Source organism: Eptesicus fuscus, chromosome 21, assembly GCF_027574615.1.
Source record: "Eptesicus fuscus isolate TK198812 chromosome 21, DD_ASM_mEF_20220401, whole genome shotgun sequence".
NCBI lineage: Eukaryota > Metazoa > Chordata > Mammalia > Chiroptera > Vespertilionidae > Eptesicus > Eptesicus fuscus.
In genome coordinates this window covers 23,085,799-23,111,235 of record NC_072493.1, presented here as the reverse complement: position 1 = coordinate 23,111,235, position 25,437 = coordinate 23,085,799, and the positions used below count along the sequence as shown (strand labels likewise).

Here is a 25,437-nt window from a genome sequence, read left to right as displayed (position 1 = left end):
CCCTTCTTTACGTGGGCTATTGCATTCTTAAAGAGCTGGAATGTTCTTTCTTAGAGCATCTTGTTGATTTATAACAGAGAATCACACTCATTTCTTCTGCATGACACCTAGCGGTGTGGCACCCAAGGCCCCACAAGTTCAAGTTTGAGTCCATGTTCAATGCCACAACCTTCCCTGTGACCCAGATTTTTTTTTCTCCCAACAAAACCATCCTCAGGCTCTTGAGGAATCTCGGGGGCTCGCCAAGGACAGGTCAGCTGCCTCTGCAACAACCACCAGGGAAGAAGAGGGGCACAGAGAAAATATACGCGCTACACACCGTGTGCACGTGGTTCTACGGATAATTTGTTTATTGTTTTTACAACAAAGCCGTCCAAGTGTTATTTTTATTTTAGAGAAGAAAAAGAAACACATTTCAGCAAACTGAATGGACTTTGGTGTCTGGCGGTAAACGTTTTCTGTTGCTGTACCTGACGTTAAAACATCAGGATCCAGGTTCCAAGTCCTTTTCAAACCCACGGAGCCAGCTGACCTGCAGGCTCTCCAATCCCAGGGAGGGCTGGGGGCCAAGATGCGTTTTGGTCGACCTGCTCTAAGTTCTAATTTTGAGACGCTTTGGTCTAGAGCTGTGCTCTCCAGTCGGGGTAATACATTAAGTGAGATTCAAAGGAAATACCTCTCGCTCCCTAGGCCTCGCTCAGAGCGTACAGGGGACGGGGACAGGGGCGGGGCGGGGCGGGGCAGGGCAGCGGGTGTGCGGGGGAACGTTCGTGGTCGGAACCCGCCGCCGCGGCGTCGCGCCGAGCCGGGGATGCACTTGGGCACCGGACCTGGGGTGCGCGAGCAGCTGCGGTTCCGGTTCCGACCCGGCGGGAGGAGGAGGAGGAGGAGGAGCGGGGAACCACGCTGGCAGAGGTAGAGCCCTTGCCCCGCCGCCGGCCCCGGCGTCTCCTCGAGTTCCCCCAGACCCGCAGACACGCGCCGGCCCGCGGCGGCTCGGGCTCCTGGCTCCGCGTCCCAGCCCCTCCCCCTTCCTCCTGCGACCCGGCTGATTGCCCTCTGCTTGACCGCAGGTGCCTGTCACGTGGAGGGACTCTGCCCTTCGCGGGGTGCTCGCGGGCAGGGTCCCTCCCCAGGCGGTGGTCCCGGAAGGATGTTGGAATTAGTGGAGCCCACGTGTAGCCATTGTTAGAGGAAATGACATTGTTGATCTGTTGTGTCTAAAATTCACTTCTGTTCTCAAGGGCCTGCAGGAATCATCCTAGAACTACCTTGAGCAGGTGTATCTCTAAACAAACAGAGCGATATGGAAGTGCCAGGTGTTTTGAAGGCCTTGTGAGCAGGCAACTTTCCGGAGAGAGGGGAGACTTTTAAAAGGAGGTCATACTGAGCCGGGCTTTGAAGGATGAAGAGGAGTTTGCCCAAAAGGGAAATGATGAGAACTTAAGATGTGGGAACAGGAATCACCTGTTTGGGAAGCTGTTGATTCCCTCAAGAGGGGAGATGTTTGTCGTTGGGGGTTAGGCATGGACTGATCAAGGGGGGACAAAGCTGGACCTAGGAGCACAGGCATTCTCAGTGGGTGTCAGGGGGCCCTAGGAGGTTCCTGCGGTGAAACATGGTGGTCTGGTGATCTTTCCATAGTCTCTGCTGTGGGTGTTGTAAAATGAGGCTTCCTTGCTCTCACCCCATATCCCCAGAACCCGTCTTCAGGGCAGACTGAATTGGTGGATTTAAACTGTGGACCTGGAATAGCAGGCTTCCTGCCTCCAGGTGGCATTTTAAAAATAGCATTTTACTTGCTAATATGGATGGGGGTTTAAGTGTGTGTTTTTCCCTTTTGGTTTTTTTATTTGAATGTGGTACTCATGAATGCAATGTGAATGTCTGTTGCTTAAAAATACAACATTGAAAACAGCCTCCCCCAAACCGCAGGCTTTGTGTTGAAGCAAATGTCCTCCACCACAGGGAGAGTGAAGTTCACTTCTCCCACCCCACACCTTCGTCAGGCCGCAGACAACAGGAAGTGCTGGGCTCTGCTTTAAACTCAGGGTCAGAGGGGTGAGGGGTTGGGGTGATGTTAATCAGTCAGGTGCCATTTCATTCATTTTGAAACTAGCCACCTTCATTTGAATGCAAGTATCATTCTTATCAGGTCATTTTTGTCATGCAGCTCCATGGTGAGGATGGTGCAGCCACTTGCTCACCCCTTGGTGTGTGCCAGGTCATTCCCACAGAACTCTGTGTGCCGGTCTTGTTATTAGTCCATCTATAGATGGGGCATTGAAGGCTTGGACAGGTGAAGAAAACTAGGAAGAAAGGAGGATGTCCCAGTCTGTGTCTGTGTTGACTGAAATCTAACCTCTTAACCAAAAGATGTGAACTTCCTGGTGTTGAGTGAGGGTTCTGAGAAGTCCATGTGCCCCAGGGGTCTGACTTGAGAATCTGGATGGTTAGAACACCCAGTGGTCTCTGCTGGGTCTCTGGATGGGCTTCTGCCTCGCAGAGGAATCTAAGAACAACACGTCCTCTGGGAGAAGGCCGCCCTGGCTCACAGGAATGCAGGTTTCTGTGCTTTTCCCATCAGTGCACGGCTGTCTAAGGTTGGTTAGGGTACTAAGAGCAGTTTTATGAAGCTTGTTCATTGAAACAGAGAAAACTCATGGTCAACCTGCATCTACTTGGTGGCAGCTGTGCCTCTAGGGGCGGAGAGCCTCGTGACTAAAGGAGGCCTTGTGGTTGTAAGGTGGGGAGCTCTCTTCCTGGGGTCCAGAAAGGTCTGGACCCGGAGTGTTCAGGACACAGACATCTTCCCTGAACCAAGTTTGCTTGTTCAAAGCCGTCCCCGATCCCCATGACTTTGAAGATTTTAGCTCTGTATTGAAAGAATTATGATGGAGTGTTTCAGGGTCCCATACCTGCGGGACATAAAAGCTATCTTTAAAGGGTGGTGGCCCCGTGCTCCTAGTGTTTGGTGACAGAATAAATTAGTGCAACCTCTCTGGAGGCTACTCTGGGTAATATTTACCCAAATTAACATTAAATTTTCTTGTGAGGCTCATGGGGAGCACCGGGCAGGGTCACTTGTCAGCATCTGCTCCACAAACACCCAGATACGACCACAATTACAGTTGGCCACCTAAGTCTCCGCTGCATGTTTGCTTGCTGGCTCCTTCATCCTGAGCTCTAGCTCTATTGCTCGTCCTAGGAGGGCCTGCCTGCAGGAGCAGTCTGCTTAGAGACCTGGACTGTGTCTGCCTGGCTCATGCCTGTCCCCCTGCAGAGCCCAACTAGGTATTGCCACCTCCCAGACACTCAAGAGATTTGAAGGCAGGCGATGCAGGATGGGGGGCATCCAGGTCTCTTGCTGCCACAGATGCAGGGTCTAATTGGTGCTCAGCGTTAGCAAACCATGTATTTGAACTGCTTTTGTCAAAACTTACTTTTTAATTGTCTGCATAGACCTTTTATGAACCAGTAGCTTTAATGGAAAGAAGAATGCTGTTGCCCAGGCCAGATGGCTCAGTTGGTTCTAGCATCGTCCCGTACACCACGAAGGTTGCAGGTTTGATGCCTGGTCAGGGCACATACCTAGGTTGTGGGTTCCATTCCAGGTCAGGGTGTGTTTTGGAGGCAACTGATTGATGTTTCTCTTTCCTCTTTCTCTAAAGTCAATAAAAAACATATCCTTGGGTGAGGATTAAAAAGAAAAAAGAAGAATGCTCTTATCTCATTTTTATTTACCTCTATCATTTTGAGAAGTTAAAGAGCTATATAGACAGTTACAAACACCCTGTAGGTCCACCATCCAGAGCACATTTTTTATTTCTTTTTTTGTATAAAAGAAAAAAATAATGCTGAAGTTGAAGCATCTCCATTTAAAAAAATAATAAATGACATTTAGTAGACTTTTAAAGTCTGATTACAAAAGTCATACATGCTAATAGTAGAAAGATTGGAGAAAGTTGAGAAGCACTAAGAAGAAAACAAAGGTCACCTTGTAGCCCTGCAACCTTATGACCATCTGGGTGTTTACTTCGAATCTTCTTTTTAACTCTGACCCTTGGCAGTACTGGGGGAGCCTCTCCCAGATAGCTTGTCCCACCCACAGTGGGGCTATGGCCCCAACACCCCACGTGTATATACCCTGATTTCCTCAGCCCTCTTCTGGACCACTTGGTTCAGTTCCAGTTTTTCAATATTGTGTATAACACCGCAGTGAACATCCCATATGTGCATCTTCATGTTCATCTCTGATTATTTTCTTAGGATACATTTTTAAGTACAACCATGGAATAAAGGACCCACGTTTTCTATTTTCATGTCTCATTTTTAAGTGATTGGGAAGTGCCCTTTGGGGTGGATGAGTCAATGCCATGGGTGTCACCTACACTGGGACAGCCCTGCAGGTGAGACACCGTTGAGTTAATAATATGCGATGTCCTCTCTCCCCATCACTGACACTCCTCCGTCACTGAGGCCTCACCACTTAGGGTATGACGGACACGTGGCATCAGCCAAGTCTGGGTTTGGATCACTGCTTCAGGCCTATTATTTTGTGGCCGGTTTCCCTTGGAGTTGTTGCTGTGACTGCTCACTGCATCCATTCACAGCCCACAGCACATTTACAGCCTTAACCTATGCCCCAGGCCAGGGAGGTAGGGTGGGTCAGGTGGGTCAGCCCCGTTTTCCATCTCAAGCTGACTTCCCCCTCCCCCAGCCGAGGGAAGCTCCTAGTGCCCCAGGGGAATGAGGCAGAGATGGGAGGTGTCTGTTCCCTTTGTAGATTCTCTTCGTTTTAGTCCCCCTTTACCCAAGCAAATAGAGATGGATTTGCTAGAAGTGAGAAAAGGAAACATGTTAAAGCTGCCCTGGTTTGCTTTTCGATGGCTTTCTTTCTGAAACTGGCGTATCTCCCATGTTTATCACACTTCTTGTCTCTGGTCAAGCCTAGCTGTTTTCTTACAATATGTGAGGTTTCTTTATAGTAACAGAAATCCAGGGTATAGACCTAGATGTGAACCCGCCTCTGAACATGTGTGGAGGGCAGAATACAGAGAAGTCCTAGGGCACTCTCTGGCTTTTTCTTTCTATTTTTGTTTGTTAATCCTCACCCAAGGATATTCTTTCAATTGATTTTTAGAGAGAGTGGAAGGGAGGGGGAGAGACAGAAAGAAACATGGATGTGAGAGAGACACATCAATTGGTTGCACGAGCCCTAACTGGGGCTGAGGATGGAGCCTGCAACCCAGGTACATGACCTTGACCAGAATTGAACCTGTGACCCTTCACTCCTCAAGCCGATGCTCTAAGCCAGTGGTCGGCAAACTGCGGCTCGCAAGCCACATGCGGCTCTTTGGCCCCTTGAGTGTGGCTCTTCCACAAAATACCACGGCCTGGGTGAGTCTATTTTGAAGAAGTGGCGTTAGAAGAAGTTTAAGTTTAAAAAATTTGGCTCTCAAAAGAAATTTCAATCGTTGTACTGTTGATATTTGGCTCTGTTGACTAATGAGTTTGCCGACCACTGCTCTAAGCACTGAACCAAATCGACTAGGGCCACTCTCTGGTTTTTAATAAACGGCCTCTTTCATCTGGAAACAGTATGGGCAAGTGTATTTGGAACTGAACTCTGTTAAAGGTCCTGAAGCCTTAAGGAATATTTGCACAGAACCTGGGAGCAGTCAGCCAGAGCTGAGAGGCCTCCGAATGAAGCCCCTCTGGGCAGTGAGGGGTGTCTCTGAGGTGTGGGGTTTCCTCCCACCTGGTCAGGCTGGGAGACTACCTTACCAGGAGCCAGGGGCAGCTGCAGAAGCCAGCCAAGGAGGCTGATAGGCACAGGCCATTTCACATACTGAGGGTGTCAGTACAAAGCATAGCTCGGCTCAGCCATTCTTATTGTTGTAGAGTTTTTGTTAGGTAATTATAAAGTACTACAGGCCTGATGCACAAAATTTGTGCAAGAGTAGGCCTTCCTTCCCCCGGCTGCTGGCACCTGGCTTCCCTCTGGAACCCGGGACCCAGGCTTCACTCCGGCCCCGGCTTCGTCTCCTCGGGAATGACGTCCAAAAGGACATCTGGTCTAATTAGCATATTACCCTTTTATTATTATAGATTGTGTAGAATCTGTTTGTTAAATTAAGAACAGAGAACAAAACTGTTTCGTACATGCATATAACAAACAATGGCACATTCCTTTTCCCTGGGTAACAAGTTAATGACAGAGAGAAAAGTGTGGCTTTGTCAGGAAGAATGAGCTGAGCACGGAAGAAACAGATCCCTCCAAGCAGCACTATGTGGGAAGGGTTTGGAAGACCTTAGAGAGAACTCTGAGGGAGGCAGTGCCAGCCTCGGGACAGCCTGGGTACCTCCTGCTGGGCAGGGCCACCTGCTGGGTGATTCCTGACCTTCCTAGATTTTCAGGGCCTGTTGGAAGGCGGGGAGGGGGCGGATTTACAGCTTTTATTCTATAATGTAACTGGATGGCCCATTGGAAGGCGTCGTGTCAGCCCCTGGCATTCAGAAGCACCCTCGGGGTTTCCTGTGCCTGCCCCACCTTTCAGGAAAAACTCAGCTAGTCCACGCCTCAGCTCCCTATGCCGGGTGCTGCTCTGATCCAGAGCCACAGTTGAAGCTGAGAGGGGAGCAGAGGCTAGGAGGTGCTTGGGGAGGGCGGAACAGAGACCCTTCTTAGCTCCAGAGGCTGTAATGGGAGGAGTGACTCCTGAAGGAGCTGTGAAATTGGGGCATTCAAACCAGGGCAAATGGTTATTAACCTTAATAGGCTGCACTGGCACTGGGAAGGAGCCGATTTCAATTACACTGGTAGTAAGGAGTGTAGGGCAGCGGGTGGGCCCCTGACCTCTTGAACTGAGCTAAACTTCGGTTATAAACTGCCGTCAGTGCACAAGCAATTGGAAAGCTCACTCACGGGACTGCCGCTGTGGGGAAGTGTCCCACAGCGGAGCGCGAGCCGGCGCTTTGGACTGACTAGGGCCCTTCCCAGGTCTCTCTTCTCTCTGACTCCAAAGAATTCTAGTTGAAAGTCAGCTGATCACAGCCCCTTCCAGCAACTTCTCACTTCTTGCTGACCATTTTGGTCATTTTTTAGTAGTTATGTTTTGGGAGAGAGAGGGAAGAATTACGTTTCAGCTAAAAACCAAAAAAACAAAAAGAAAACAGACTTCACACACATGAACTTTATTTAAGACCTTGCTCATCACCAAGTTCCTAAATGTTCACCGTTTTGAGAGGAGAATCAAGCCCTGACTCTGTGTGGGGATGCTTGGAGTCCTCTGACCTCGCCTGCTGATGGAGAGGGCATTTGCTTAGTGGCCCTTGGTACTTATCCCTCTTAGCTAGTCTTTTTTTCCAGGCTCAGATTTTTAAAAACCATTATTCAGAATTTACCTTAAGTATGTGGGAGTTCAGAATCAGCCACCCCAAGATGTGCCTCATTGGTACATGGATTATTTTGAGCTAAAGGCAACTCAAACCCTGTGGGCTCAAGAAAAACTGCCCCCCTTCCCCTTAACTATCTAAAGGGCTTTAATTTCCTAATTGCCCATCAGAAGGGATTTTCAGAGATAGCGTTTCTTGACCTGCCTATATGACAGGGCAAACTTCTAATTACTGCCCCTCTGCTCTTTCTACCCTCCTGCAGTGACCTTCCTCTCCTGAAGCCCGCAGCTGCCTTACCTCATCCCTAGCTCAGAATGCCCTATACAGCCTACTAACCCTTTCTGTCTTTGAACCTCTTCTATAGGGGGGGTCTCTGACTTGCTCATGTATGTGGGGCTCCCATGCACATGAAATTAGATTTGATTTTCCCCTTTCAATCTCTCTCATTGATTGGATTATCAGTCTAGCCAAAAGAGCCAGAGGAGGGAAAGGGGAATTTTTCCTCTTCCCCACAAGTGCTTTGGATTCTATGTGCTTCTCCTCAGTTTTGCCTAGTTTAGTTCATTGTTTTCAAATCTTGTGTATTTTTGAAACCCTTAAACTAATGAGATTAAATGTTGGCTATTTAAATTCCAAAGGTAGTGTATTGTGAGAGTCAGTGTTTCCTACTTAGGATGTTATCTTATGATGGAAAGTTAGGCCCACGTGGCCTGGTTGGGTATTTTAAATCTTTGGGTGAGTCAGGACGGGGTCAGGCACAGTAACATGCGGTGCTCTCTCTTCCTCTTCCAGCCCCGCCCCACGGAAGCCAAGGTGATGTTTGTCGATGCAGCAGTGCCACCCCGCGTGGTGATGACCTTCCAGCGCCTGGTATGTGCACTGGCCTCCCGCCCGCTGGCTCCCCTAAGACATGGAGGAAGCCGCCCTCTGCACGTGGCCCTTGCAGCTCGCTCTGACAAGAGCGCCCCAGTGTTCACCCGCGCCCTGGCCTTTGGAGACAGAGTTGCCCTCGTTGACCAGCATGGCCTCCACACGTACAAGGACCTTTACTGCCGCAGCCTCCGCCTGTCCCAGGAGATCTGCCGGCTCCTTGAGTGTGCCGGCCAGGACCTGCAGGAGGAGAGGATCTCTTTTATGTGCTCCAATGACGTCTCCTACGTGGTTGCACAGTGGGCCTCATGGATGAGCGGCGGCATCGCCGTCCCTCTCTTCAGGAAGCACCCCCAGGCCGACCTGGAGTACTTCATCCAGGACTCCCAGAGCTCTGTGGTCCTTGCTGGCCAGGAGTACGTGGAGCTCCTGAGTCCAGTGGTCAGGAAGCTAGGGGTCCCACTCCTGCCTCTCCCACCTGCAGTCTACAATGGGGCATCCGAGGAGCACGGGGTGGGGGAGTTGCCGGAACGAGACTGGAGAGACCGGGGTGCCATGATCATCTATACCAGCGGGACCACGGGGAGGCCCAAGGGTGTCCTGAGCACCCATCACAACATCAGGGCTGTGGTGAGTGCTTGTGTGGGCCACCACTATTGGGAGGGGTCAGGCTATTGTAGACACAGTTATGGCATGGCCGGTGTTCATGTACTTTTCTGTAGGGCATTCATAGCTGTCACCATCCTACCACCATTTCTTGTGTGTTATTTTTGTGTTCTGTAGCCTTAGTTACCATCTTTGCAAAACTCCCCAGCCATGTTATTTATCTGTAATTTATACCTTTTTTCCTTCCAGAAAAACTCTTCAATGCACAATAAAGACAATTGCACAGTAGGAGAAATAAAATAAAACAGAAGCTCAAACCACAAAAGGAAGGAGGTCAATGCCATTGAGTCTAGGCTAACTCAGTCCCCTAAATCAGTGGTAAGCTGTCCAGGCTGGCTGCAAGGGAGCACGATTGATATATCACCTAGACCTCCTAGAGGAGATGTCCTTCTCACCTGGAGAGCCGTCTCTTGACTTGCATTTCTAAGGGGAGTGGTTATCTCGCATGCGTTTGCACATAGCAGTCACGAGATATGCAGGACAGTGTGCTCAGTGGTGACTTCAGGTGATTCAAATGGACGAGTCTCGCGCTGCTTCTCAGTAAAAGCTGAGGATATGCCTGGAACACCCAGCTCTGGGTTCCTTCACGGCCGAGCTGAGGATGGTGCTGGAAGTGCCAGGGAGCTCAGACAGCTGTCAGAGGTTGGGCAGCTGGATACAACACTGGCCTCTGGTGAGGCCCCAAGTCCCAGGGCCTGTCAGAGCTGAAATTGCACCTCTGACTGCCCCAGAGTGGGGGCGGGGTCGCCACCAAGAGTGCAACTCTGAGCACCTGGGAGGAAGTCACCAAAAATGTTTGCAGAGGCCTTGGGACACCAAGTCAGAGACCCTTTCATAATGACTAAAGCCCCTGACTGTGTGACTGTTCAACACGGGTAACCAAGTAAACCACAGACCCTCAGTCAGACCCTCGTCATTTCGTTATCATCTCCTGTAGATGCCATTAAGGGTGCAATGACAAAGAATGAGCTGTCTCTCCCCACTCCTCCTCTCAGCTGGGGAAGCCCCTCTGCGTTCCTCCACCTGCATAGTGGCTTCCCTCCTGTCTGAGGCTGTGCTGTTGTCTTGCAGGTGACGGGGCTGGTCCACAAGTGGGCGTGGACTAAAGACGATGTGATCCTTCATGTCCTCCCCCTGCATCATGTCCATGGCGTGGTCAACAAGCTGCTCTGTCCACTCTGGGTGGGAGCCACCTGTGTGATGCTCCCGGAGTTCAATGCCCAGCTGGTAAGTGGGGGACAAGCTCTCACCGTAGTCAAATTGGGCACCTGAGGACCAGGCACCTTCCTCTGGTGAAAACTTTGCCAGCAGTTCAAGTTTTCTGTTGCTACCATAACAAATGATCCCAATGTGGGGGTTTATAATAGCCAGAATTTATCATCTTACCGCCTGAAAGTCAGTGTCCAGAATGAGTCTTATGGAGCTAAAATCAAGCGGTCAGCAGTGTTGATTCCATCTGGAGGCTCCAGCGGAGAATCTCTTCTTGCCTCTTCCAGTTTCTAGAGGCACCACAGTCCTTGCCTTGTGAGTGTGTCACTTCAGTCTCTGCTTCTGTGGTCACCTCTCCCTCTCTTTTAAGGACCCTCTGATCACAGTGGGCCCACCCAGCTACAGGGCCACCTCCTCATCTCAAGATCCTTAGCTTAATCACATCTGCAAAGTCCCTTCTGCAACATGAGGTACCACATCCCTGGAGATGAGGACATTTGGGAGCCATTCTTGAGCCAATTTCACTGGCTTTCAGCAGTTCTGGAGCAGAAGGTTCAGCTGGGGGCTCTGTATTAGTTTCCTTGATTGTCCCCTTTTCCACACACTGTTCCTTCCGAACATGCTGTGAGGTGACAGGGGAGGGGACATGTGGTGTGGCCGTGTGGAGAAGGAAGTGGGAGCGGAGCCCTCACTACTGAGCAGAGCAGAGCCATGAAGGACACTGCTTTGAAGGGGAAAGGACTGGGATCTGACCTGCCGCTTGACACTTGTGACCTGTGTGCAGCTCCCCTGGAGCCTTTCACACCCTGTCCTGAGAGCCCGGGCTCAGCTCGGGGGTGGTTGCTGGCAGGCAGGGCTCTGGGACTCCCTCCCCTCCCTCAGCCTTTGAGCTTGCCTTCATCTTTTTGCGTTGTATTTTTCAGCTGCAGGACTCTTAATGGTTTACATGGTTTTACAGAAAGTCTGCAGCTTAAATATGCCCTTCAGGGCACGGTGCTGAGGCACTGTTTGCCTTCAAGCATAAAGACCTACCTGTGGCCTCTTAGCCCAGGGGTCAGGCCACTTCCTCCACCCCCCAACCCCCTTTCACTGTGGGCCCCTGACTGAGGGCCCTCCCAAGTCTGTGATTCTCAGCACTGCTCCCTCCAGTCCAGCGATCGCAGAATTGAAGGGAAGCATGGGGATGAGGAGTAGGCGTCATCCGAGGCTGTTGTCTGCTTAGTAAGGGCAGGTGGGGATGGCAACAGGCGATGTGAGAAAAAGCTCACCTCAGGCAGGGGAAGCTTCACCTGACTGTCTGGGAGGCTTGTGCACAAGAATGGACCAGTACTTTGGGCTCTCCAAGACCCCCTAATTCTCCATCCACTTGGAGGACCTCCCCGGACCAAGGGCACACGGGAAGCCTCCTCCTTGTGTAAGTTACTGCGTGCTGCTCCCCCAGCACAGCCCACTGCTCCACCGAGGTTTCTCAGGAGCAGAGCTGTGCTTGTGGGTTCCGTCTGTCCACACTCCAGCGCTGGGTGATTATAGGGGCAAAGGAGGGAGAGCTGAGTCTCCAGAATCCCTGTAAGCAGAGGGAGAGCAGGTCCACCCTGACTCGGAGCCCCAGAAAGCCCCGATCAGGAACCTAGCAGCCCAGCCCGTCACTGACGGACTTCTCAAGTGGACCTGCCAGAGTCCTCATTTCCTAGTTCTGCTTCAGGAGCGACATGAGTGCCCAGTAGGCCTGGCAAAGATGTGTCGGGCTGGCACAGCAGTGGAAAAAACAAAAACTGAGGCGGCCGTTTCTTCCCCAAATACAGAGACCCCGGAATGAGAAGAAAAAAAGCAGGAAGGAAGCATGGCTGGCCTTCCTCCCGGCTGTGCCAGGCCTTGTCCCCTTCTCTTCTCTCCCATCCCCACCATTTTGCTCCAGCTGCATTGGCTGCCCTGCTGTCCCTACACTTCACCCACCCACCTCTGTCAGCACTCTGCCTACCCTCGGTTTGCTCACCTCTCTGTAAGTCTTTGCCCATGCGTCACTCAACAAGGCTCTGGTCACTCTAACCATCACTGCAGATGTCCTTCCTCCCCCCCTGCCCACCCCCAGTGGGAGCAGAGCCCCTCTTTTACTCACACCATCCTGGCCCATGGCACTTACCTCCTTGAAGCCCATAGAATCAACTCTCTCCTCCTAGAAGGTCCACCCCAAGGGCACAGGTTTGCCTTCAGTTCACAGTGTGTCCCCAGGGCCTAGAGCATCGGTAGGTCAGAGTGTTAGTGAACAGATGGGTGAATGGATGGTTATCAACATGATACATGGGCTCCTGGGCTTCTCACTTCCCCACTGGTTGTGTGGACCATGAGGACACGCTGCTAGGCAGCAGGTTCATACCCCTCTACAAACTCTCTTGCTTTATTTCAGTATCATGACTGGCTGGATTTGTCCATCAGGTATATGGGGAGAAAGTCCCTTAAATCACTTAGGGGAGAGGTTATTTGTTTGATGAAATTTTACTGTATCAACTCCTCTGAAGTCAGAACATAAATAGGTACAATATAACACGATCATCTACTTAAAATCCATTACCAGAGTCCCTTAAAGCAATAAACTTCTCTGCAAAGCTTTGGGTTGTGCATGTTCATAAAGGCCAGGACAATAGGACTCGGCCTCTTGTGCTCATGGCCTATGGCCTATGGCCATGGATGCTGTGATGCATGGGATGTGGGAGATTTCACATGGAAACATGACAAAGAGCCTCATCCTTGGCGAGTGGGAGGCCCCACCGGCCATCCTTGGTGTTCCACCCTCTGAAGAGGTCTGTAGTTTAAAGCTTGATGGAACTGATTTTGTTGAATACATACCTGCATAGCTTAGATGTTGTGAAAATGAGAATACATTTTGGACAAGTAAGCACTCCGCAGGGAAAAAACCTACAGGGTTTTATATCTGTTCTCAGAGTCCATGTTTGGTGTATTCTTTGGCTTGGGCACTCTCCCATCTCTCCACAGGGGCCTGGAAGCGAATGGGTGCCTTAACTACCAAGCGGGGAGGGCCATTGTCTGTCATTAGGATGCTCCTTTCTCCTGTTGAGGTGCTGAGGAGGGAGCACCTCAACAGGGGCAAAGGAGGGAGAGGCCACCAGGGGAACTCACAAGAAGGATCAAATCTCAGACCTTTGTGGTTCTTTGCCCTAACTTGGAATTTCTCAAAACTGTGCAGCAGAGCTAAATATCGAAACAAGTTTGATAAAAGATTGCAACCCTGAGTTTCAGAATTTTGTGAATTTAGACATTTATATTAGTAAAATCCTTTTACTAAATATTGGGGTTTTGTTTAAGCTTGTATTTAAGCAGTGGTGTGGGGTGACCAGAAACCTATAGTGGTGTTTAAGTCATAGATCCCAGGATCCTCAGGTCATCCTGCTAACAGTGGGTGACAGGCTGTCCGTCCTGCGAGTCTGACTGATGAGGTGACAGTGACTTGGAGGACAGGCGGAAAGATGGATGGGCGAACTGCCTGATGTCACCCCTGAAGAACAAAGTCTGGCTGTTGATGAGCTGTCCAGAGTCTCAATCGATTTCTTGTCTCAGATGACTTGGCTCTGGCCGACTTCCTCAGGATCCAGCAGCAGGAGCACTAAATCAGGGACGGACCTTGGGGCTGGCGCTCCCTCCTCTGTTGACCTGCTGGGTACCTGCTCAAGGGCAGGGACTGTGCCGCGCCGGAGGCTGGGGAAGCTACCAGTGCATTCTGTTGAGGCCGGCACCCCTGCCCAGGACACCATTTCCTGTGATTAAACATGCTGACCTGTGGCCCCAGACAAAGTTCATTCTGTGCTCTGAGAAACTGGATCTTGTTGAAAGGGGGTTCAGGCAGTGTGTGTATCAAGGTGCAGGGAGAGTTTGGAGAAGAGAAGCAAAGAACATTATGCTACACTGGCCCCATAAATCCAATCACAGAGTGGGGGTACTACTGGGCAGGGGTGCTCAAACTCAGATCTGCTCCACAGTGTGGGGTCACTAGGACAGGGGGTGCTCACACCTCAGATCTGCTCCACAGTGTGGGGTCACTAGGACAGGGGGTGCTCACACCTCAGATCTGCTCCACAGTGTGGGGTCAGTAGGACGGGGTGCTCCACAATGTGCAGGTCACTAGGATAGGGGGTGCTCATAGGTCTTAGGAGCCAGGCAGGCAGCTATTTGCCCATCTCCAGCTTTCATTATGGAGTGTCCTTGTTGCCAGATTTTAGCCAGAGCACCTTAAAAACAGAACAAGAACCCCTTCCTGTGTGTGGTGTAGAGTTACCAAAAATTGGGTGATGGCTTCATCTGTGGGGGTTGTTGCTTTAAGCTGGTTAAGTGTTGCAGTTTCTCACCTGCAGTCAATCCTGTCCTTGCTTTTGCTCGGCATGGCAGTACTGCCGGTTGGGATCTGACCCCAGGTTTCCAGTCCTGCCTGTATAGCAGGGTGACCTTGGGGAGATGGTGAGTAAAAGAGGGGCCTGGAGCCCTCACGTTTGATGCCTGGCAGTACCTGGACTACCTGCAGCCTGATTTGGGAACTGTTCTTTGGTCTGCTATGACAGCTCGCATCGGAGCAGGTAGAAGTGTTCTCACGGGCGAAATACAGGGTCTAGAGAGGGATCCCCCAGAGCTATGGTTTTTAAGTTACGAATGTGTCAGAACAACATGGAGAAGGAATATTGCATTAGTACAGCAGCTGCCCTCTTTACTGACTTGGGTGAATCTAAAAAGGGTGAGGCCTTTCCAGTGGTGCAGTTCTCAGGAGGATGTCTCGGTGCTGAGGTGAAGGTGTTGTCAGGCCTTGATGCTGGTGGAGTCTATGCAAAGGTCAGCCACACTAAGCACAACCCAGCGGTTCACCTCTAAAAGCACGATGCGTGAGAAGGAAATGGGGGCCCCCCGCGGCTGCTCCTCCTCAGCCAGCTCAGCATATCAACGCTCTCTGGAAGCCTGAGTGGTGTCTAGTGTGTCCACTTGGCCACGCTCCTCCCAGGCCCCACACCTTCCCTGGTGGCAGGTGGCAGCCGACCTGCATTTCTTTATAAGCCAGTGGGAAGTAGGATGCCACACAGAGTTTCCAGCCACTCTGCATTTTAGAGCTTGGAAGGGACTTGAGGGATTTAGTCGTAATTAATATCATGTTGTGAGAAGACAGAAGCTGAAGGGCTTGGTCAGGGTCATAGCTGCTCCTGGGCCAGTGAGGGTAGCCTGTCCGTGGTTTTGTCCCTGTGGATTTGCTAAGGTCTGGATTTCCAGCGCTTTGTTCTCGCTGCTGGATCACTGCTTAGTGTGCAGTGATTCTGAGCCATTAGGTCTTATTTCCTCTCTATTCAGCATAGGAAGAAGCGCAATTGTAGGAAAGGGCTCTTCATGACCACATTTTTTTTTTTAATCTCCACTTCTCATTTCTATACACATTGATTTCCTACCTACTCAACAATACAGAAATGGGAGTGGTTTAACATAAATGAACTCCCTCAGTCATACCAAAGGTGGGTTCCTTTAACATGAGTTGTTAATATTTTTATCATAAACTAGAGGCCCGGTGCATGAATTCATGCACTGTTGGGGGTGCCTCGACCTGGCCAGTGATTGGGGCCGTCTCGCCCAGTCCCAATCAGGGCACATCGTGGCTGGCCGGGAGGCTAGCTATGGGAGCACACTGACCACCAGTTGAGCATCTGCCCCCTGGTGGTCAGTGCACATCATAGCAACCAGTTGTAAAGGTTGCTTAGGCTTACATGTGTGTGTGTATATATATATATATATATATATATATGTATATGTATATATATATGTATATATGTATATATGTATGTATGTATGTATATATGTATATGTATATGTATATGTATATGTACATACACATACACACACACACACACACACACACACACACACAAGAGGCCCAGTGCACGAAATTCATGCACGGAGCGGGGGGGCGGGGGGGGCGCGCAGCATGGTTCCCTCAGCCCAGCCTGCACCCTCTCCAATCCGGTACCCCTTGGGGCATGGACCACTGGCTCCTAACTGCTCACCTGCTCGCCAGCCTGGTCGCCCCTCAATGTCCCCTCCCCAGTCGCCCTCAACTGCCCCCCCTACGGACCTGTTTGCCCCACACAGCTTGCTGCTCGATCATTTGGTCGCCCCTCACTAACCCCCCTGCGAGCCTGGTCACCCCACGCAGCCTGCTGCTCGGTTGTTTGGTCACCCCTCACTGACCCCCCTGCCGGCCTGGTCGCCCCACGCAGCCTGCTGCTTGGTCATTTGGTCGCCCCTCACTAACCCACCTGCCAGCCTGGTCACCCCCAACTGCCCCCGCTGTGGGCCTGTTCTCCCCACACAGCCTGCTGCTCGATCGTTTGGTCACCCCTCACTAACCCCCCTGCTGGCCTGGTCGCCCCCAACTGCCCCCCCTGTGGGCCTGTTCGCCCCACACAGCCTGCTGCTTGGTCGTTTGGTCACCCCTCACTAACATCCCTGCCAGCCTGGTCACCCCACGCAGCCTGCTGCTCAGTCATTTGGTCGCCCCTCATTGACCCCCCTGTCGGGCTGGTCACCCCACGCACCTGCTGCTCAGTTGTTTTGTCGCCCCTCATTAACCCCCTGCCGGCCTAGTCGCCCCACGCAGCCTGTTCGGTCATCTGTTCGATTGCGATGGTCACTTAGGCTTTTATGTGTATAGACTAGAGGCCCAGTGCACAAAATTTGTGCAAGGGGGGGGGGCGGTCCCTCAGCCTAGCCTGCAACCTTTTGCAATCCAGGACCCCTCGGGGGATGTCCAACTGCCGGAGGATGGTCTCAGCCCATCCTTCCTGCAGGATCAGGCCTAAACCAACAGTTGGACATCCCTTTCACAATCTGGGACTGCTGGCTCCTAACCACTCTCCTGCCTGCCTGCATCATCGCCCCTAACCACTCTGCTTGCCTGTCTCATCATCCCTAACCACTCTGCATGCCTGCCTGATCACCCCTAACCACTCTACTTGCCTGCCTCATCATCCCTAACCACTCTGCATGCCTGCCTGATCACCCCTAACCACTCTACTTGCCTGCCTCATCATCCCTAACCACTCTGCATGCCTGCCTGATCACCCCTAACCACTCTGCCTGCCTGCCTGACCACCCCAACCACTCACCTGCCTGCCTGATCGCCCCTAACCGCCTCTGCATGCCTGCCTGATCGCCCCTAACCACTCTGCTTGCCTGCCTGATCACCCCTAACTGCTCACCTACCTGCTTGATTGCCCCTAACCACCTCTGCCTCGGCCCCTGCCGCTGTGGCTTCTTCCGGAAGGGCGTCCGGAATGACGTCTTGAAGGTTGTTTGGCTGTCTGGTCTACTTAGCATATTATGCTTTTATTATTGTAGACTAGGGGCCCTGTGCACAAATTCATGCACCTTGAAAGGAACTGTGGGTCGCAAGGCTGCAGTGGGCACAGGGTTGGGTATCAGCCCATCCTTCGTGCTCCTGCCGCGGCCCCTGGTCCCCTATCTGCCAGCAGCTCCACTCCCACTGCTGCCGCTCCCACACGCTGCTGGCGCCGGCCCCGCTCGCTCCTGCTGATGGTGCGAGCTAGTGGGGCCAGTGCCTTCAGTGGTTGCAAGCAGCAGCTGCTGGCCCCAATGGCCCCTGCTGCCGGCCCCAATCGCTCCTCAGGAGCAGGGGTAGGTGGAGATGCACTGAGGGGCAATCAGGGCTGGCAGCTGCCACTCTCACCCGCTGATGGTGCAGAGCAATCAGGGCTGGCACTGGGCGCTGGCAGTGGGTGCGAGCAGTGGCTCTGACGCTGGCAGCAGGTGCAAGCGGGGCCTGCGTCGGCAGCAGGCATGAGCGCCAGGCGGGACCGCGGCACACGGGAAGAAAGAATTTTCAGTAACCACCAGAGGCTCTCCCCAATGACAGCAACTGGCGCCCCGCCTTGGTTTGGCACCCCCACTCACCTGCTCCACCATCCCGCCGCAGCCGCTATCCTCCTTGTCCCATGCGCACCCCCTCGTGGTCAGCACATGTCATAGCAACTGGTTGTTAGGTTGTTCTGCCATTCAGTCTATTTGCATATTAGCCTTTTATTATGTAGGGTAGACAAGAGGCCTGGTGCACGAAATTCATGCATGGGTCCCTAGGCCTGGCCAGCGATCAAAGTGTGAGTATCTGGCGTGGAAGGGCAGGTCCCAGCTGACCTCTGGGCCCTGGGAAGCACTTGGACCCCCAGGCCCTCATGCACCCCCCTCCACCTGAGTCACGGTGCCTGAGTCCCCACATGGAGATACAGTGAGCGCGGCCAGACGCAGCGGCCTGGGGCACAGCATGGGCCTCTGGGCCACCCAGTGATGCCGCACAGAAGCCGGGCAGGCAGCGTGCTTTCTCCCTGCTGGCCTCGCAGACCGGCTCCTGTGCGAACCCACAAGGAGCCCAACTGGCCCCTGCGGTCCTGGCAGCTGTAGCCCAGCTCACCTGGAAGAGGCCGCGCGGATGCGAGGAGGGCTCCTTGCGGGTGCCCAGCACCTGAGTGCAGGGGCTTCTCCAGAGCACGAGCCCTGGCGCCCCAGAGGAGGGTAGCGGAGAGTGAGAACAAGCTCGGCAGACACCCCACATTCTCACTGCACCTTCATCTTCATTACCCCCGCCCCCAGGTAGCCAGTGATTGGTCACAGCCCCCCGCCCAGCGCTGCAGGAGGTTGGTCGCTACCTCCACCCCCAGTTCCCCGTTCCAGCCCAGGGCCTGGCCCCGATCAGGCAATCAGGGCCTGCCAGCTGCTGATCACTGTCTGCGGGGTGATCAGTTGGGTCCTGGCCCCCCACCTGGCTCCCTCAGTGCCTGGGAGCCATGCAGCAGCCTTGGCCCCTGCCACCGCCGCTGGTCACCGTCTGCAGGACGATTGTTCGGGGCCAGGCCCCCGCCCAGCTTCCTCAGCGCCTGGGAGCAGGGTGGTGGCCCTGCCGCCGCCACTGGTCGCTGTCTGTGGGGTGATCAGCAGGGCAATCAGACCCCCGCTCACACTCACCTTGGCCTGGCCCCACCTGCTCACGGCTCCACCATCCTGCCACGGTCCCTCTCTCATCGGGGCCCTTCGGGGCCAGCAGTGCCTCCACTGCCACCTGCTGCCAGCGCCGCATCTCCGACAGCCACCATGTTCTGCGCCACCCCCTAGTGGTCAGCACACATCATAGTGAGCAGTCGAACTCCCAGTCAAGGGGACAATTTGCATATTAGGCTTTTATTATATAGAAGGATAATATTAGCTCACTTCTTTGCCTGTAAAGAATTATAAAATACTAGAGGCCCGGTGCATGAAATTCATGCATGGGGGGGGGGCAGTGAGGGTCCCCTCAACCCAGCCTGCACCCTCTCCAATCCAGGACCCCTCAAGGATCAGTCCTAAACTGGCAGTCGAACTCTCCTCTCACAATCTGGGACCGCTGGCTCCTAACCGCTCACCTGCCTGCCTGTCTGATCACCCCAACTGCCCCTCCCTTCCGGCCTGATCGCCCCCAACTGTCCCCCGCTGCTGGCCTGCTCGCCCCCAACTACCCCCCCTGCCGGCCTGCTCGCTCCCAACTGCACCCCCACCCCCCCCCCCGGCCTGCTTGCCCCCAACTACCCTCCCTGCCTGCCTGCTAGCCCCCAACAGCCCCCCTGCCAGCCTGAGTGCCCTTCACTGTCCCCCCGCCAGCCTGCTCGCCCCCAACTGCCCCCTCTGCCAGCCTTGTCGCCCCTTACTGCTCCCCCTGCCAGCCTGGTTGCTCCCAACTGCCCCCCCCCCCACACAGGCCTGGTCGCCCCATGCAGCCTGCTGCTCAGTCGTTTGGTCGCCCCTCACTGACCCCCCTGCGGGCCTGGTTGCCCCATGCAGCCTGCTGCTCGGTTGTTTAGTTGTCCCTCACTAACCCCCTGCCAGCCTGGTCACTCCACGCAGCCTGTTCAGTCGTCCATTCAGTTGCGATGGTCGCTTAGGCTGCTCAGTTGTTTGGTCACCCCTCACTAACCCCACTGCCAGCCTGGTCGCCCCACACAGCCTGTTCGGTTGTCCGTTCGGTTGTGATGGTCGCTTAGGCTTTTATATATATAGATGAGTACTAAGAGCCCTTGGAGAGATAACTGAATCTAACCCCTCTTTCATTGTAGTCTTAAAACATTTTAAATTGTGTAATGTTTCAGACATCTACAAGAGAAATGAATACCCATATACCATTGCCCAGCTTCAACAGTGATTAATTCAGAGCCATTCTAGGTTCATCTAGAAACCTCTTTTCCTAGCTCAGGATTGTTTGTAAACGAATTTCAGATATCAGATCATTTTAGCCTCTTTAAAAGGTAGGGGCATTCCAGTAGCCTGACATTGGTACTGAGCCAGCTGCCCAGTACCAGTTGGGGGCAACCAGGCTGGCAGGGGTGGGCAGTAAGGGGCGACCACATTTGTACACCCTCAATAACTCAGTTGGGGTAGAAATTGAATATCTTTTAAAGTTTAATGTTCTAGTTCTTCTTAGTAAATTTCTGTCAAAATCATTCAGAAATTCTATCTTACAGAATTTTATTATTTGTAAATCACAGAAGATGTAACATATTTAGAATTTTTCATCCCAGGATTTTAAAGTGCCTTTTCAATGTATTGACGGGTATTTTCATAACTTCTTTGTGGAGAGATTATAAAAATAAAAATAATTATTTAATGGAAAAAATAAAATAAAAGGTAGGGGCATTTTTTCTCATTAAGGACACCATGAGGTAATGAGCAAGAATCCCTTAATATCACATATTACCATCAATACTATCACTATCAGTGCCCCTCATTTCTTTTTTTTTTTTTGTAATCCTCACCCGAGGATATTTTCCCCCCTAATTTTTAGAGAGAGTAGAATGGAGAGGGAGAGACAGAGGGAAACACCGATGTGAGAGAGACCCATCAATTGGTTGCCTCCCACATGGACGGGCAGCCTGCAACCGAGGTACGTGCCTTTGACTGAAATCAAACCCAGGACCCTTCAGTCTGCAGGCCAACGCTCTGTCCACTGAGCCAAACCGGGTAGGGCCCCTCATTTCTTACGTTTGTTTGAATTAGATCTGAATAATCTCTGCCTTGAGAATGGTTTATATAAGCTGCTTCTGTTGCTTCACATGCAGGTTTCCCCTCTGTCTTTTCCTTGCAGTTTCTGTTTGCTTAAGAAATCAGGCTTGTGTGTCCTGTAGAGTTTCCCACAGTCTGGTTTTGTGTATTGCATCCCTGTGGTGTCATTTAATATGTGTCCCCATCCCCTGTATTTTCTGAAAACTGGTAATTTGATCTAAAGGCATGATAAGATTTGGGGGTTTTGTTTTGGTGAGAAGACCTGAGATGAGTGTTCCTCCAGCAGGGACAGATTTGCCTGGTTGTCTTCTCTTTTGTGATGTTCGCTACCTAGAGCTGTTAATTCATTGGTGTTTACTAAATGGGAAATGCTAGTGGTTTGTTAGTAGTTTGTTCCTTTTATTCCTGAATAGCATCACATGTATGGCTGTCCCGCATTTTGTTCACCCATTTACCATTTGATGGGCATTTGGATCGCTTCCAGTTTTTGTTTATTAAGAATATATTGCTGCTATGAACATGTGCATACAAATTCTTGTGTGGACATGTTTTTGTGTCAGGGACAGAATTACTGCGTTGTGTGGTAAAGTTATGTTTAATGTTTTAAGAAACTGCCAAACAATACAGAAGTGCTGTATTGTCTACATTTGTGCCAGCAGTGTATGAGCGGCACATTTTCTCCACATCCTCACCAACACTTGTTTGTTTGTTTTTAGTTATTATTATAGTGAACATAAAGTATCTCAGTGTGGTTTTACTTTGTATTTCCCTAATGACTAATGATGTTGAGCATTTTTCATGGTCTTATTTGCATCCATAGGTCTTTAGTGAACTGTATATTCAGATCTTTGGCCCATTTTAAATTTATTTTATTTTATTTATTTATTTATTTGGTCTTCTTGTGAGTCGTAAGAGTTCTTTACATATTCTGGACCCAAGTCCTTTATCAAATGTATGGTTTGCAAATATTTTCTCCCTAAATGGCTTGTCTTTTTATTTTTTAATGGTATTTCTTAAAACATACATGTTTTTTAATTTGATGAAATCTATCATTTTTCTTTCTCTCATTGAAGTGACTTGGCTACTTTGTCAAAAATCAATTGATCATCAATGTATTGGTTTATTTCCGGACCCTTGTCTGTTCCATTGATCTTTGTGTCCCACCTTACTCCAGCATGACACTTCGTTGATCACTGTTGCTTTAAAGTAAGTTTTGGCGTGGGAAGTGGGAGTCCTCCACCTTTATTCTTCCTTTCCACATTTGTTTTAACTCCTCTGGTTCCTTTGCATATCCATGTAAATTGTAGAGTCATCTTGTCCATTTCTGCAAAACAGCTTGCTAGGGTTTGGGGGAGAAATGTGTTGAAGCTATAGCTCAATTTGGGGAGAATTGCCATCTTAGCGATATTGAGTCTTCTGATCCGTAGACATGGAGTATCTCTCCATTTACTTAGCTCTTCTCTTTTCCTCTTGAAGGACTATAGTTATAGTATGTCAGACTGTTTCGTGTTGTCCCACACATCACTCACACTCTATCTTTTTTTCTTTTCTTTGTTATCTGTACTTCAGTTTAGATCATTTCCATTCACTCATGTTTCACTTCTTTTATCTTCTGCTGCATCTAGTCTGTTAAGTCTATCCGATGAATTCTTAATTTCAGATAATATATTTTCCAGTATTATAATGGTTCTTTTTTGCAGTTCTACTTCTCTGATGAAATCCTTGATTATCCCTCGTTTTGTTCATCTTTTCTTCTAAATTCATTAGCCTATTTATTGTAATTATTTTAAATTTCTTGTCAGATAATTCCAACATTTAGATCTTCTGAGAGTCTGCTTCTATTGACTCCCCCTGGCCCCCTTGATCATGGGTCACATTTTTCTCTTTCCTTACCTGCTTTAATAATTTGGAGGGATGCCAGTCATTGTCTTTAAAAGAATTTATTTTTCCCCCCAGAGGACTGTTCTTTTCCTCTGTCTAGCAGCTAAGTTGAGGAGCTAATTACTGTCATCCAGTCAGGAATTGGAATGGGTTGGGGGTGGACTACAGCATTAGTTTCCATTTATCCCAGGTTTCAAATGCCTTAGGGGAGAGCTTTCTGCGGTCAGTCCTCTGGGCTCCCAGCACCGGGAACTCTCTGCTGTCCACCCTGACCATGGGCTTCCACAGCGATGCTGCGGTGAGAGAACCACAGAGTGAGCGTAACATGCCATCTTTTCTTTTTCTTCTTCTTCTTCTTTTTATCCTCACCCAGGGTATGTTTTTATTGATTTGAGAGAGAGGAAGAGAGAAACATCGATCAGTTGCCTCCTGTGCACGCCCTGACTAAGGATTGAACTTGCAACTTAGGTATATATGCCCTGACTGGGAATTGAACCTGCCACCTTATGTTGTATGGGACAATACTTCAACCAACTGAGCCACCTGGCAGGGCACGCCAGCTTTTCTTAGAGAGTAGGGGTAACACACAAGCACTTCACCTGGTGAGAAACTTGAAGCATCTTTATATTAAAACAAGAAACATTTATTGCAGAGTAAACTACAAAATTCACTTGACTTTTCCAATAAACAGAAGATGTCATCCATTCAACATCTGTCACATGCTCATCTGTGCCAGGTACTGTGCTGACTCTCAGGCTCCCTGGTGGCCACTTGGAAAAGTCTGAGGGGCCAGTTGCCACATATCTCCTGATGGAAGATCAAGGCTGGAACCGTATCTCTCTCTGGGCTTCTCTCTCAACCCTCTCCCTCCTTACAGGTCACTCTGAAGACCAGATACGAGTGTCCCTGGCACAGGGCCATTTCCATGGGAATGGCCAGAGGCATTGTCATCCCATAAAAGTGAGATGCCCCTTTAGGTGGGAGCTACTTACAGACCCTTTAACGCTTCAGAAAAGGAGAGCCCTCCATTAAGAACACTGTTCCTGGAACCAGAGGCATTCGTACATTTGGCATGTTTTCCAGTCCTTTTGCCATGTGTTTCCTTTTTTCTTTTTAGGTTTGGGAAAAGTTCTTAAGTTCTGAAACTCCACGGATTAATGTGTTTATGGCAGTGCCTACAATATACACCAAATTGATGGATTATTATGACAAGCATTTTACCCAACCGCATGTCCAGGATTTTGTGCGTGCCGTTTGTGAAGAAAAGATCAGGTAAATGAAAACAGTTCATCTTCCCATCCAGAAAGTATTATATATCAGCAAATAAGACTTATTTCTAACAAATCAGTTCTGCTAAGTTTTAGGAAGCAGCGTTTTCCACTTTGTTTAAAATATACATCTACATATTTAAACCTACATTCTCTATGTATCTGTGTGTATTCTATATCTGTGTCTCTCTCCTATCCTTCTGTAGGTCTATCTACATGTATATCTCTATCTGTATTCTATCCATCTTTGTCTGTCTGTCTGTCTTGTGGCAGAGTTTGAAGGACGAGGATTAGGACAGTGAACTGACCATCTTGCTCTCATCCTTTCTGACCCACATTTGCATGCCCCCCAGCTCCTGCTGTATTATTTCCATCCAACAGTCTGTGGCCCTTTGAAACTCCCTGCTGGGGCCCCATCACACCCCTCCTGACAGAGGTGCACCAAGACTTTTGGGTCTTTCGGTGGAAAGAAGTGTGCTCTGCACTCTCGTAGGAGCTGGTGGACATGGGGGGCTCCTCTCCCTGTTACACTGAAGAGGGACCCACTCAGAGTGCGCACCTGAGTGGGCAGCGTGGTGGGTTCTCACAGCCCCAATAGACACATGTTGCAGACAGACACGACAAGCTATGTCTGTGGTGTGCACAACCTCTCAACACCTCAGTGAGTGAGCTACTAGGCAAACGTGAATTTTAAATTCCAGTGTATTTGTGTGTGTGTTTCTGTGGCCTCTGGGCCGCTCTATGCATCTGATTCCCAGTCCTCAAGAACAAAGGAAGGGCAACTTTGTTTCCCTAAGAGAATTCTGGATTATCCAAGACAAATATTTGATAATGTTATGATTTTGCTCCCACCATTCCTTTGCTCCTCTTCTATAAAGACGTTTTTGTGGAACTACAGCTCTTGTCTGATGTTGCCTGCTACCCGTCACCTAATGGCCCACCCTCTCACAAGCCATTGTGGGGTTGGGCAGCTACAGATGGAGGTGTCCATTGCTCAGCCACCGATACGAAAGCAGGATTAGGAGCACCCAACCCTATAGAACTCATGGCAGAAATGATACCAGAG

The 25,437-nt window shown here is 50.6% G+C and overlaps 1 protein-coding gene across 1 annotated transcript in view; it reads left to right on the top strand.

Annotated features, from left to right (window-relative positions):
- Window positions 1-878: 878 nt before the first annotated feature.
- The window catches only part of ACSF3 (acyl-CoA synthetase family member 3), a 76,216-nt gene continuing 51,657 nt past the window's right edge, over window positions 879-25,437 (top strand). Inside the window, exons 1-4 of the mRNA XM_008139765.3 lie at window positions 879-915; window positions 8,191-8,898; window positions 10,006-10,161; window positions 24,221-24,375. Coding sequence (XP_008137987.2) covers window positions 8,215-8,898; window positions 10,006-10,161; window positions 24,221-24,375 — 995 coding nt within the window. The 5' untranslated portion in view covers window positions 879-915; window positions 8,191-8,214. The remainder of the gene's footprint in view (window positions 916-8,190; window positions 8,899-10,005; window positions 10,162-24,220; window positions 24,376-25,437) is intronic.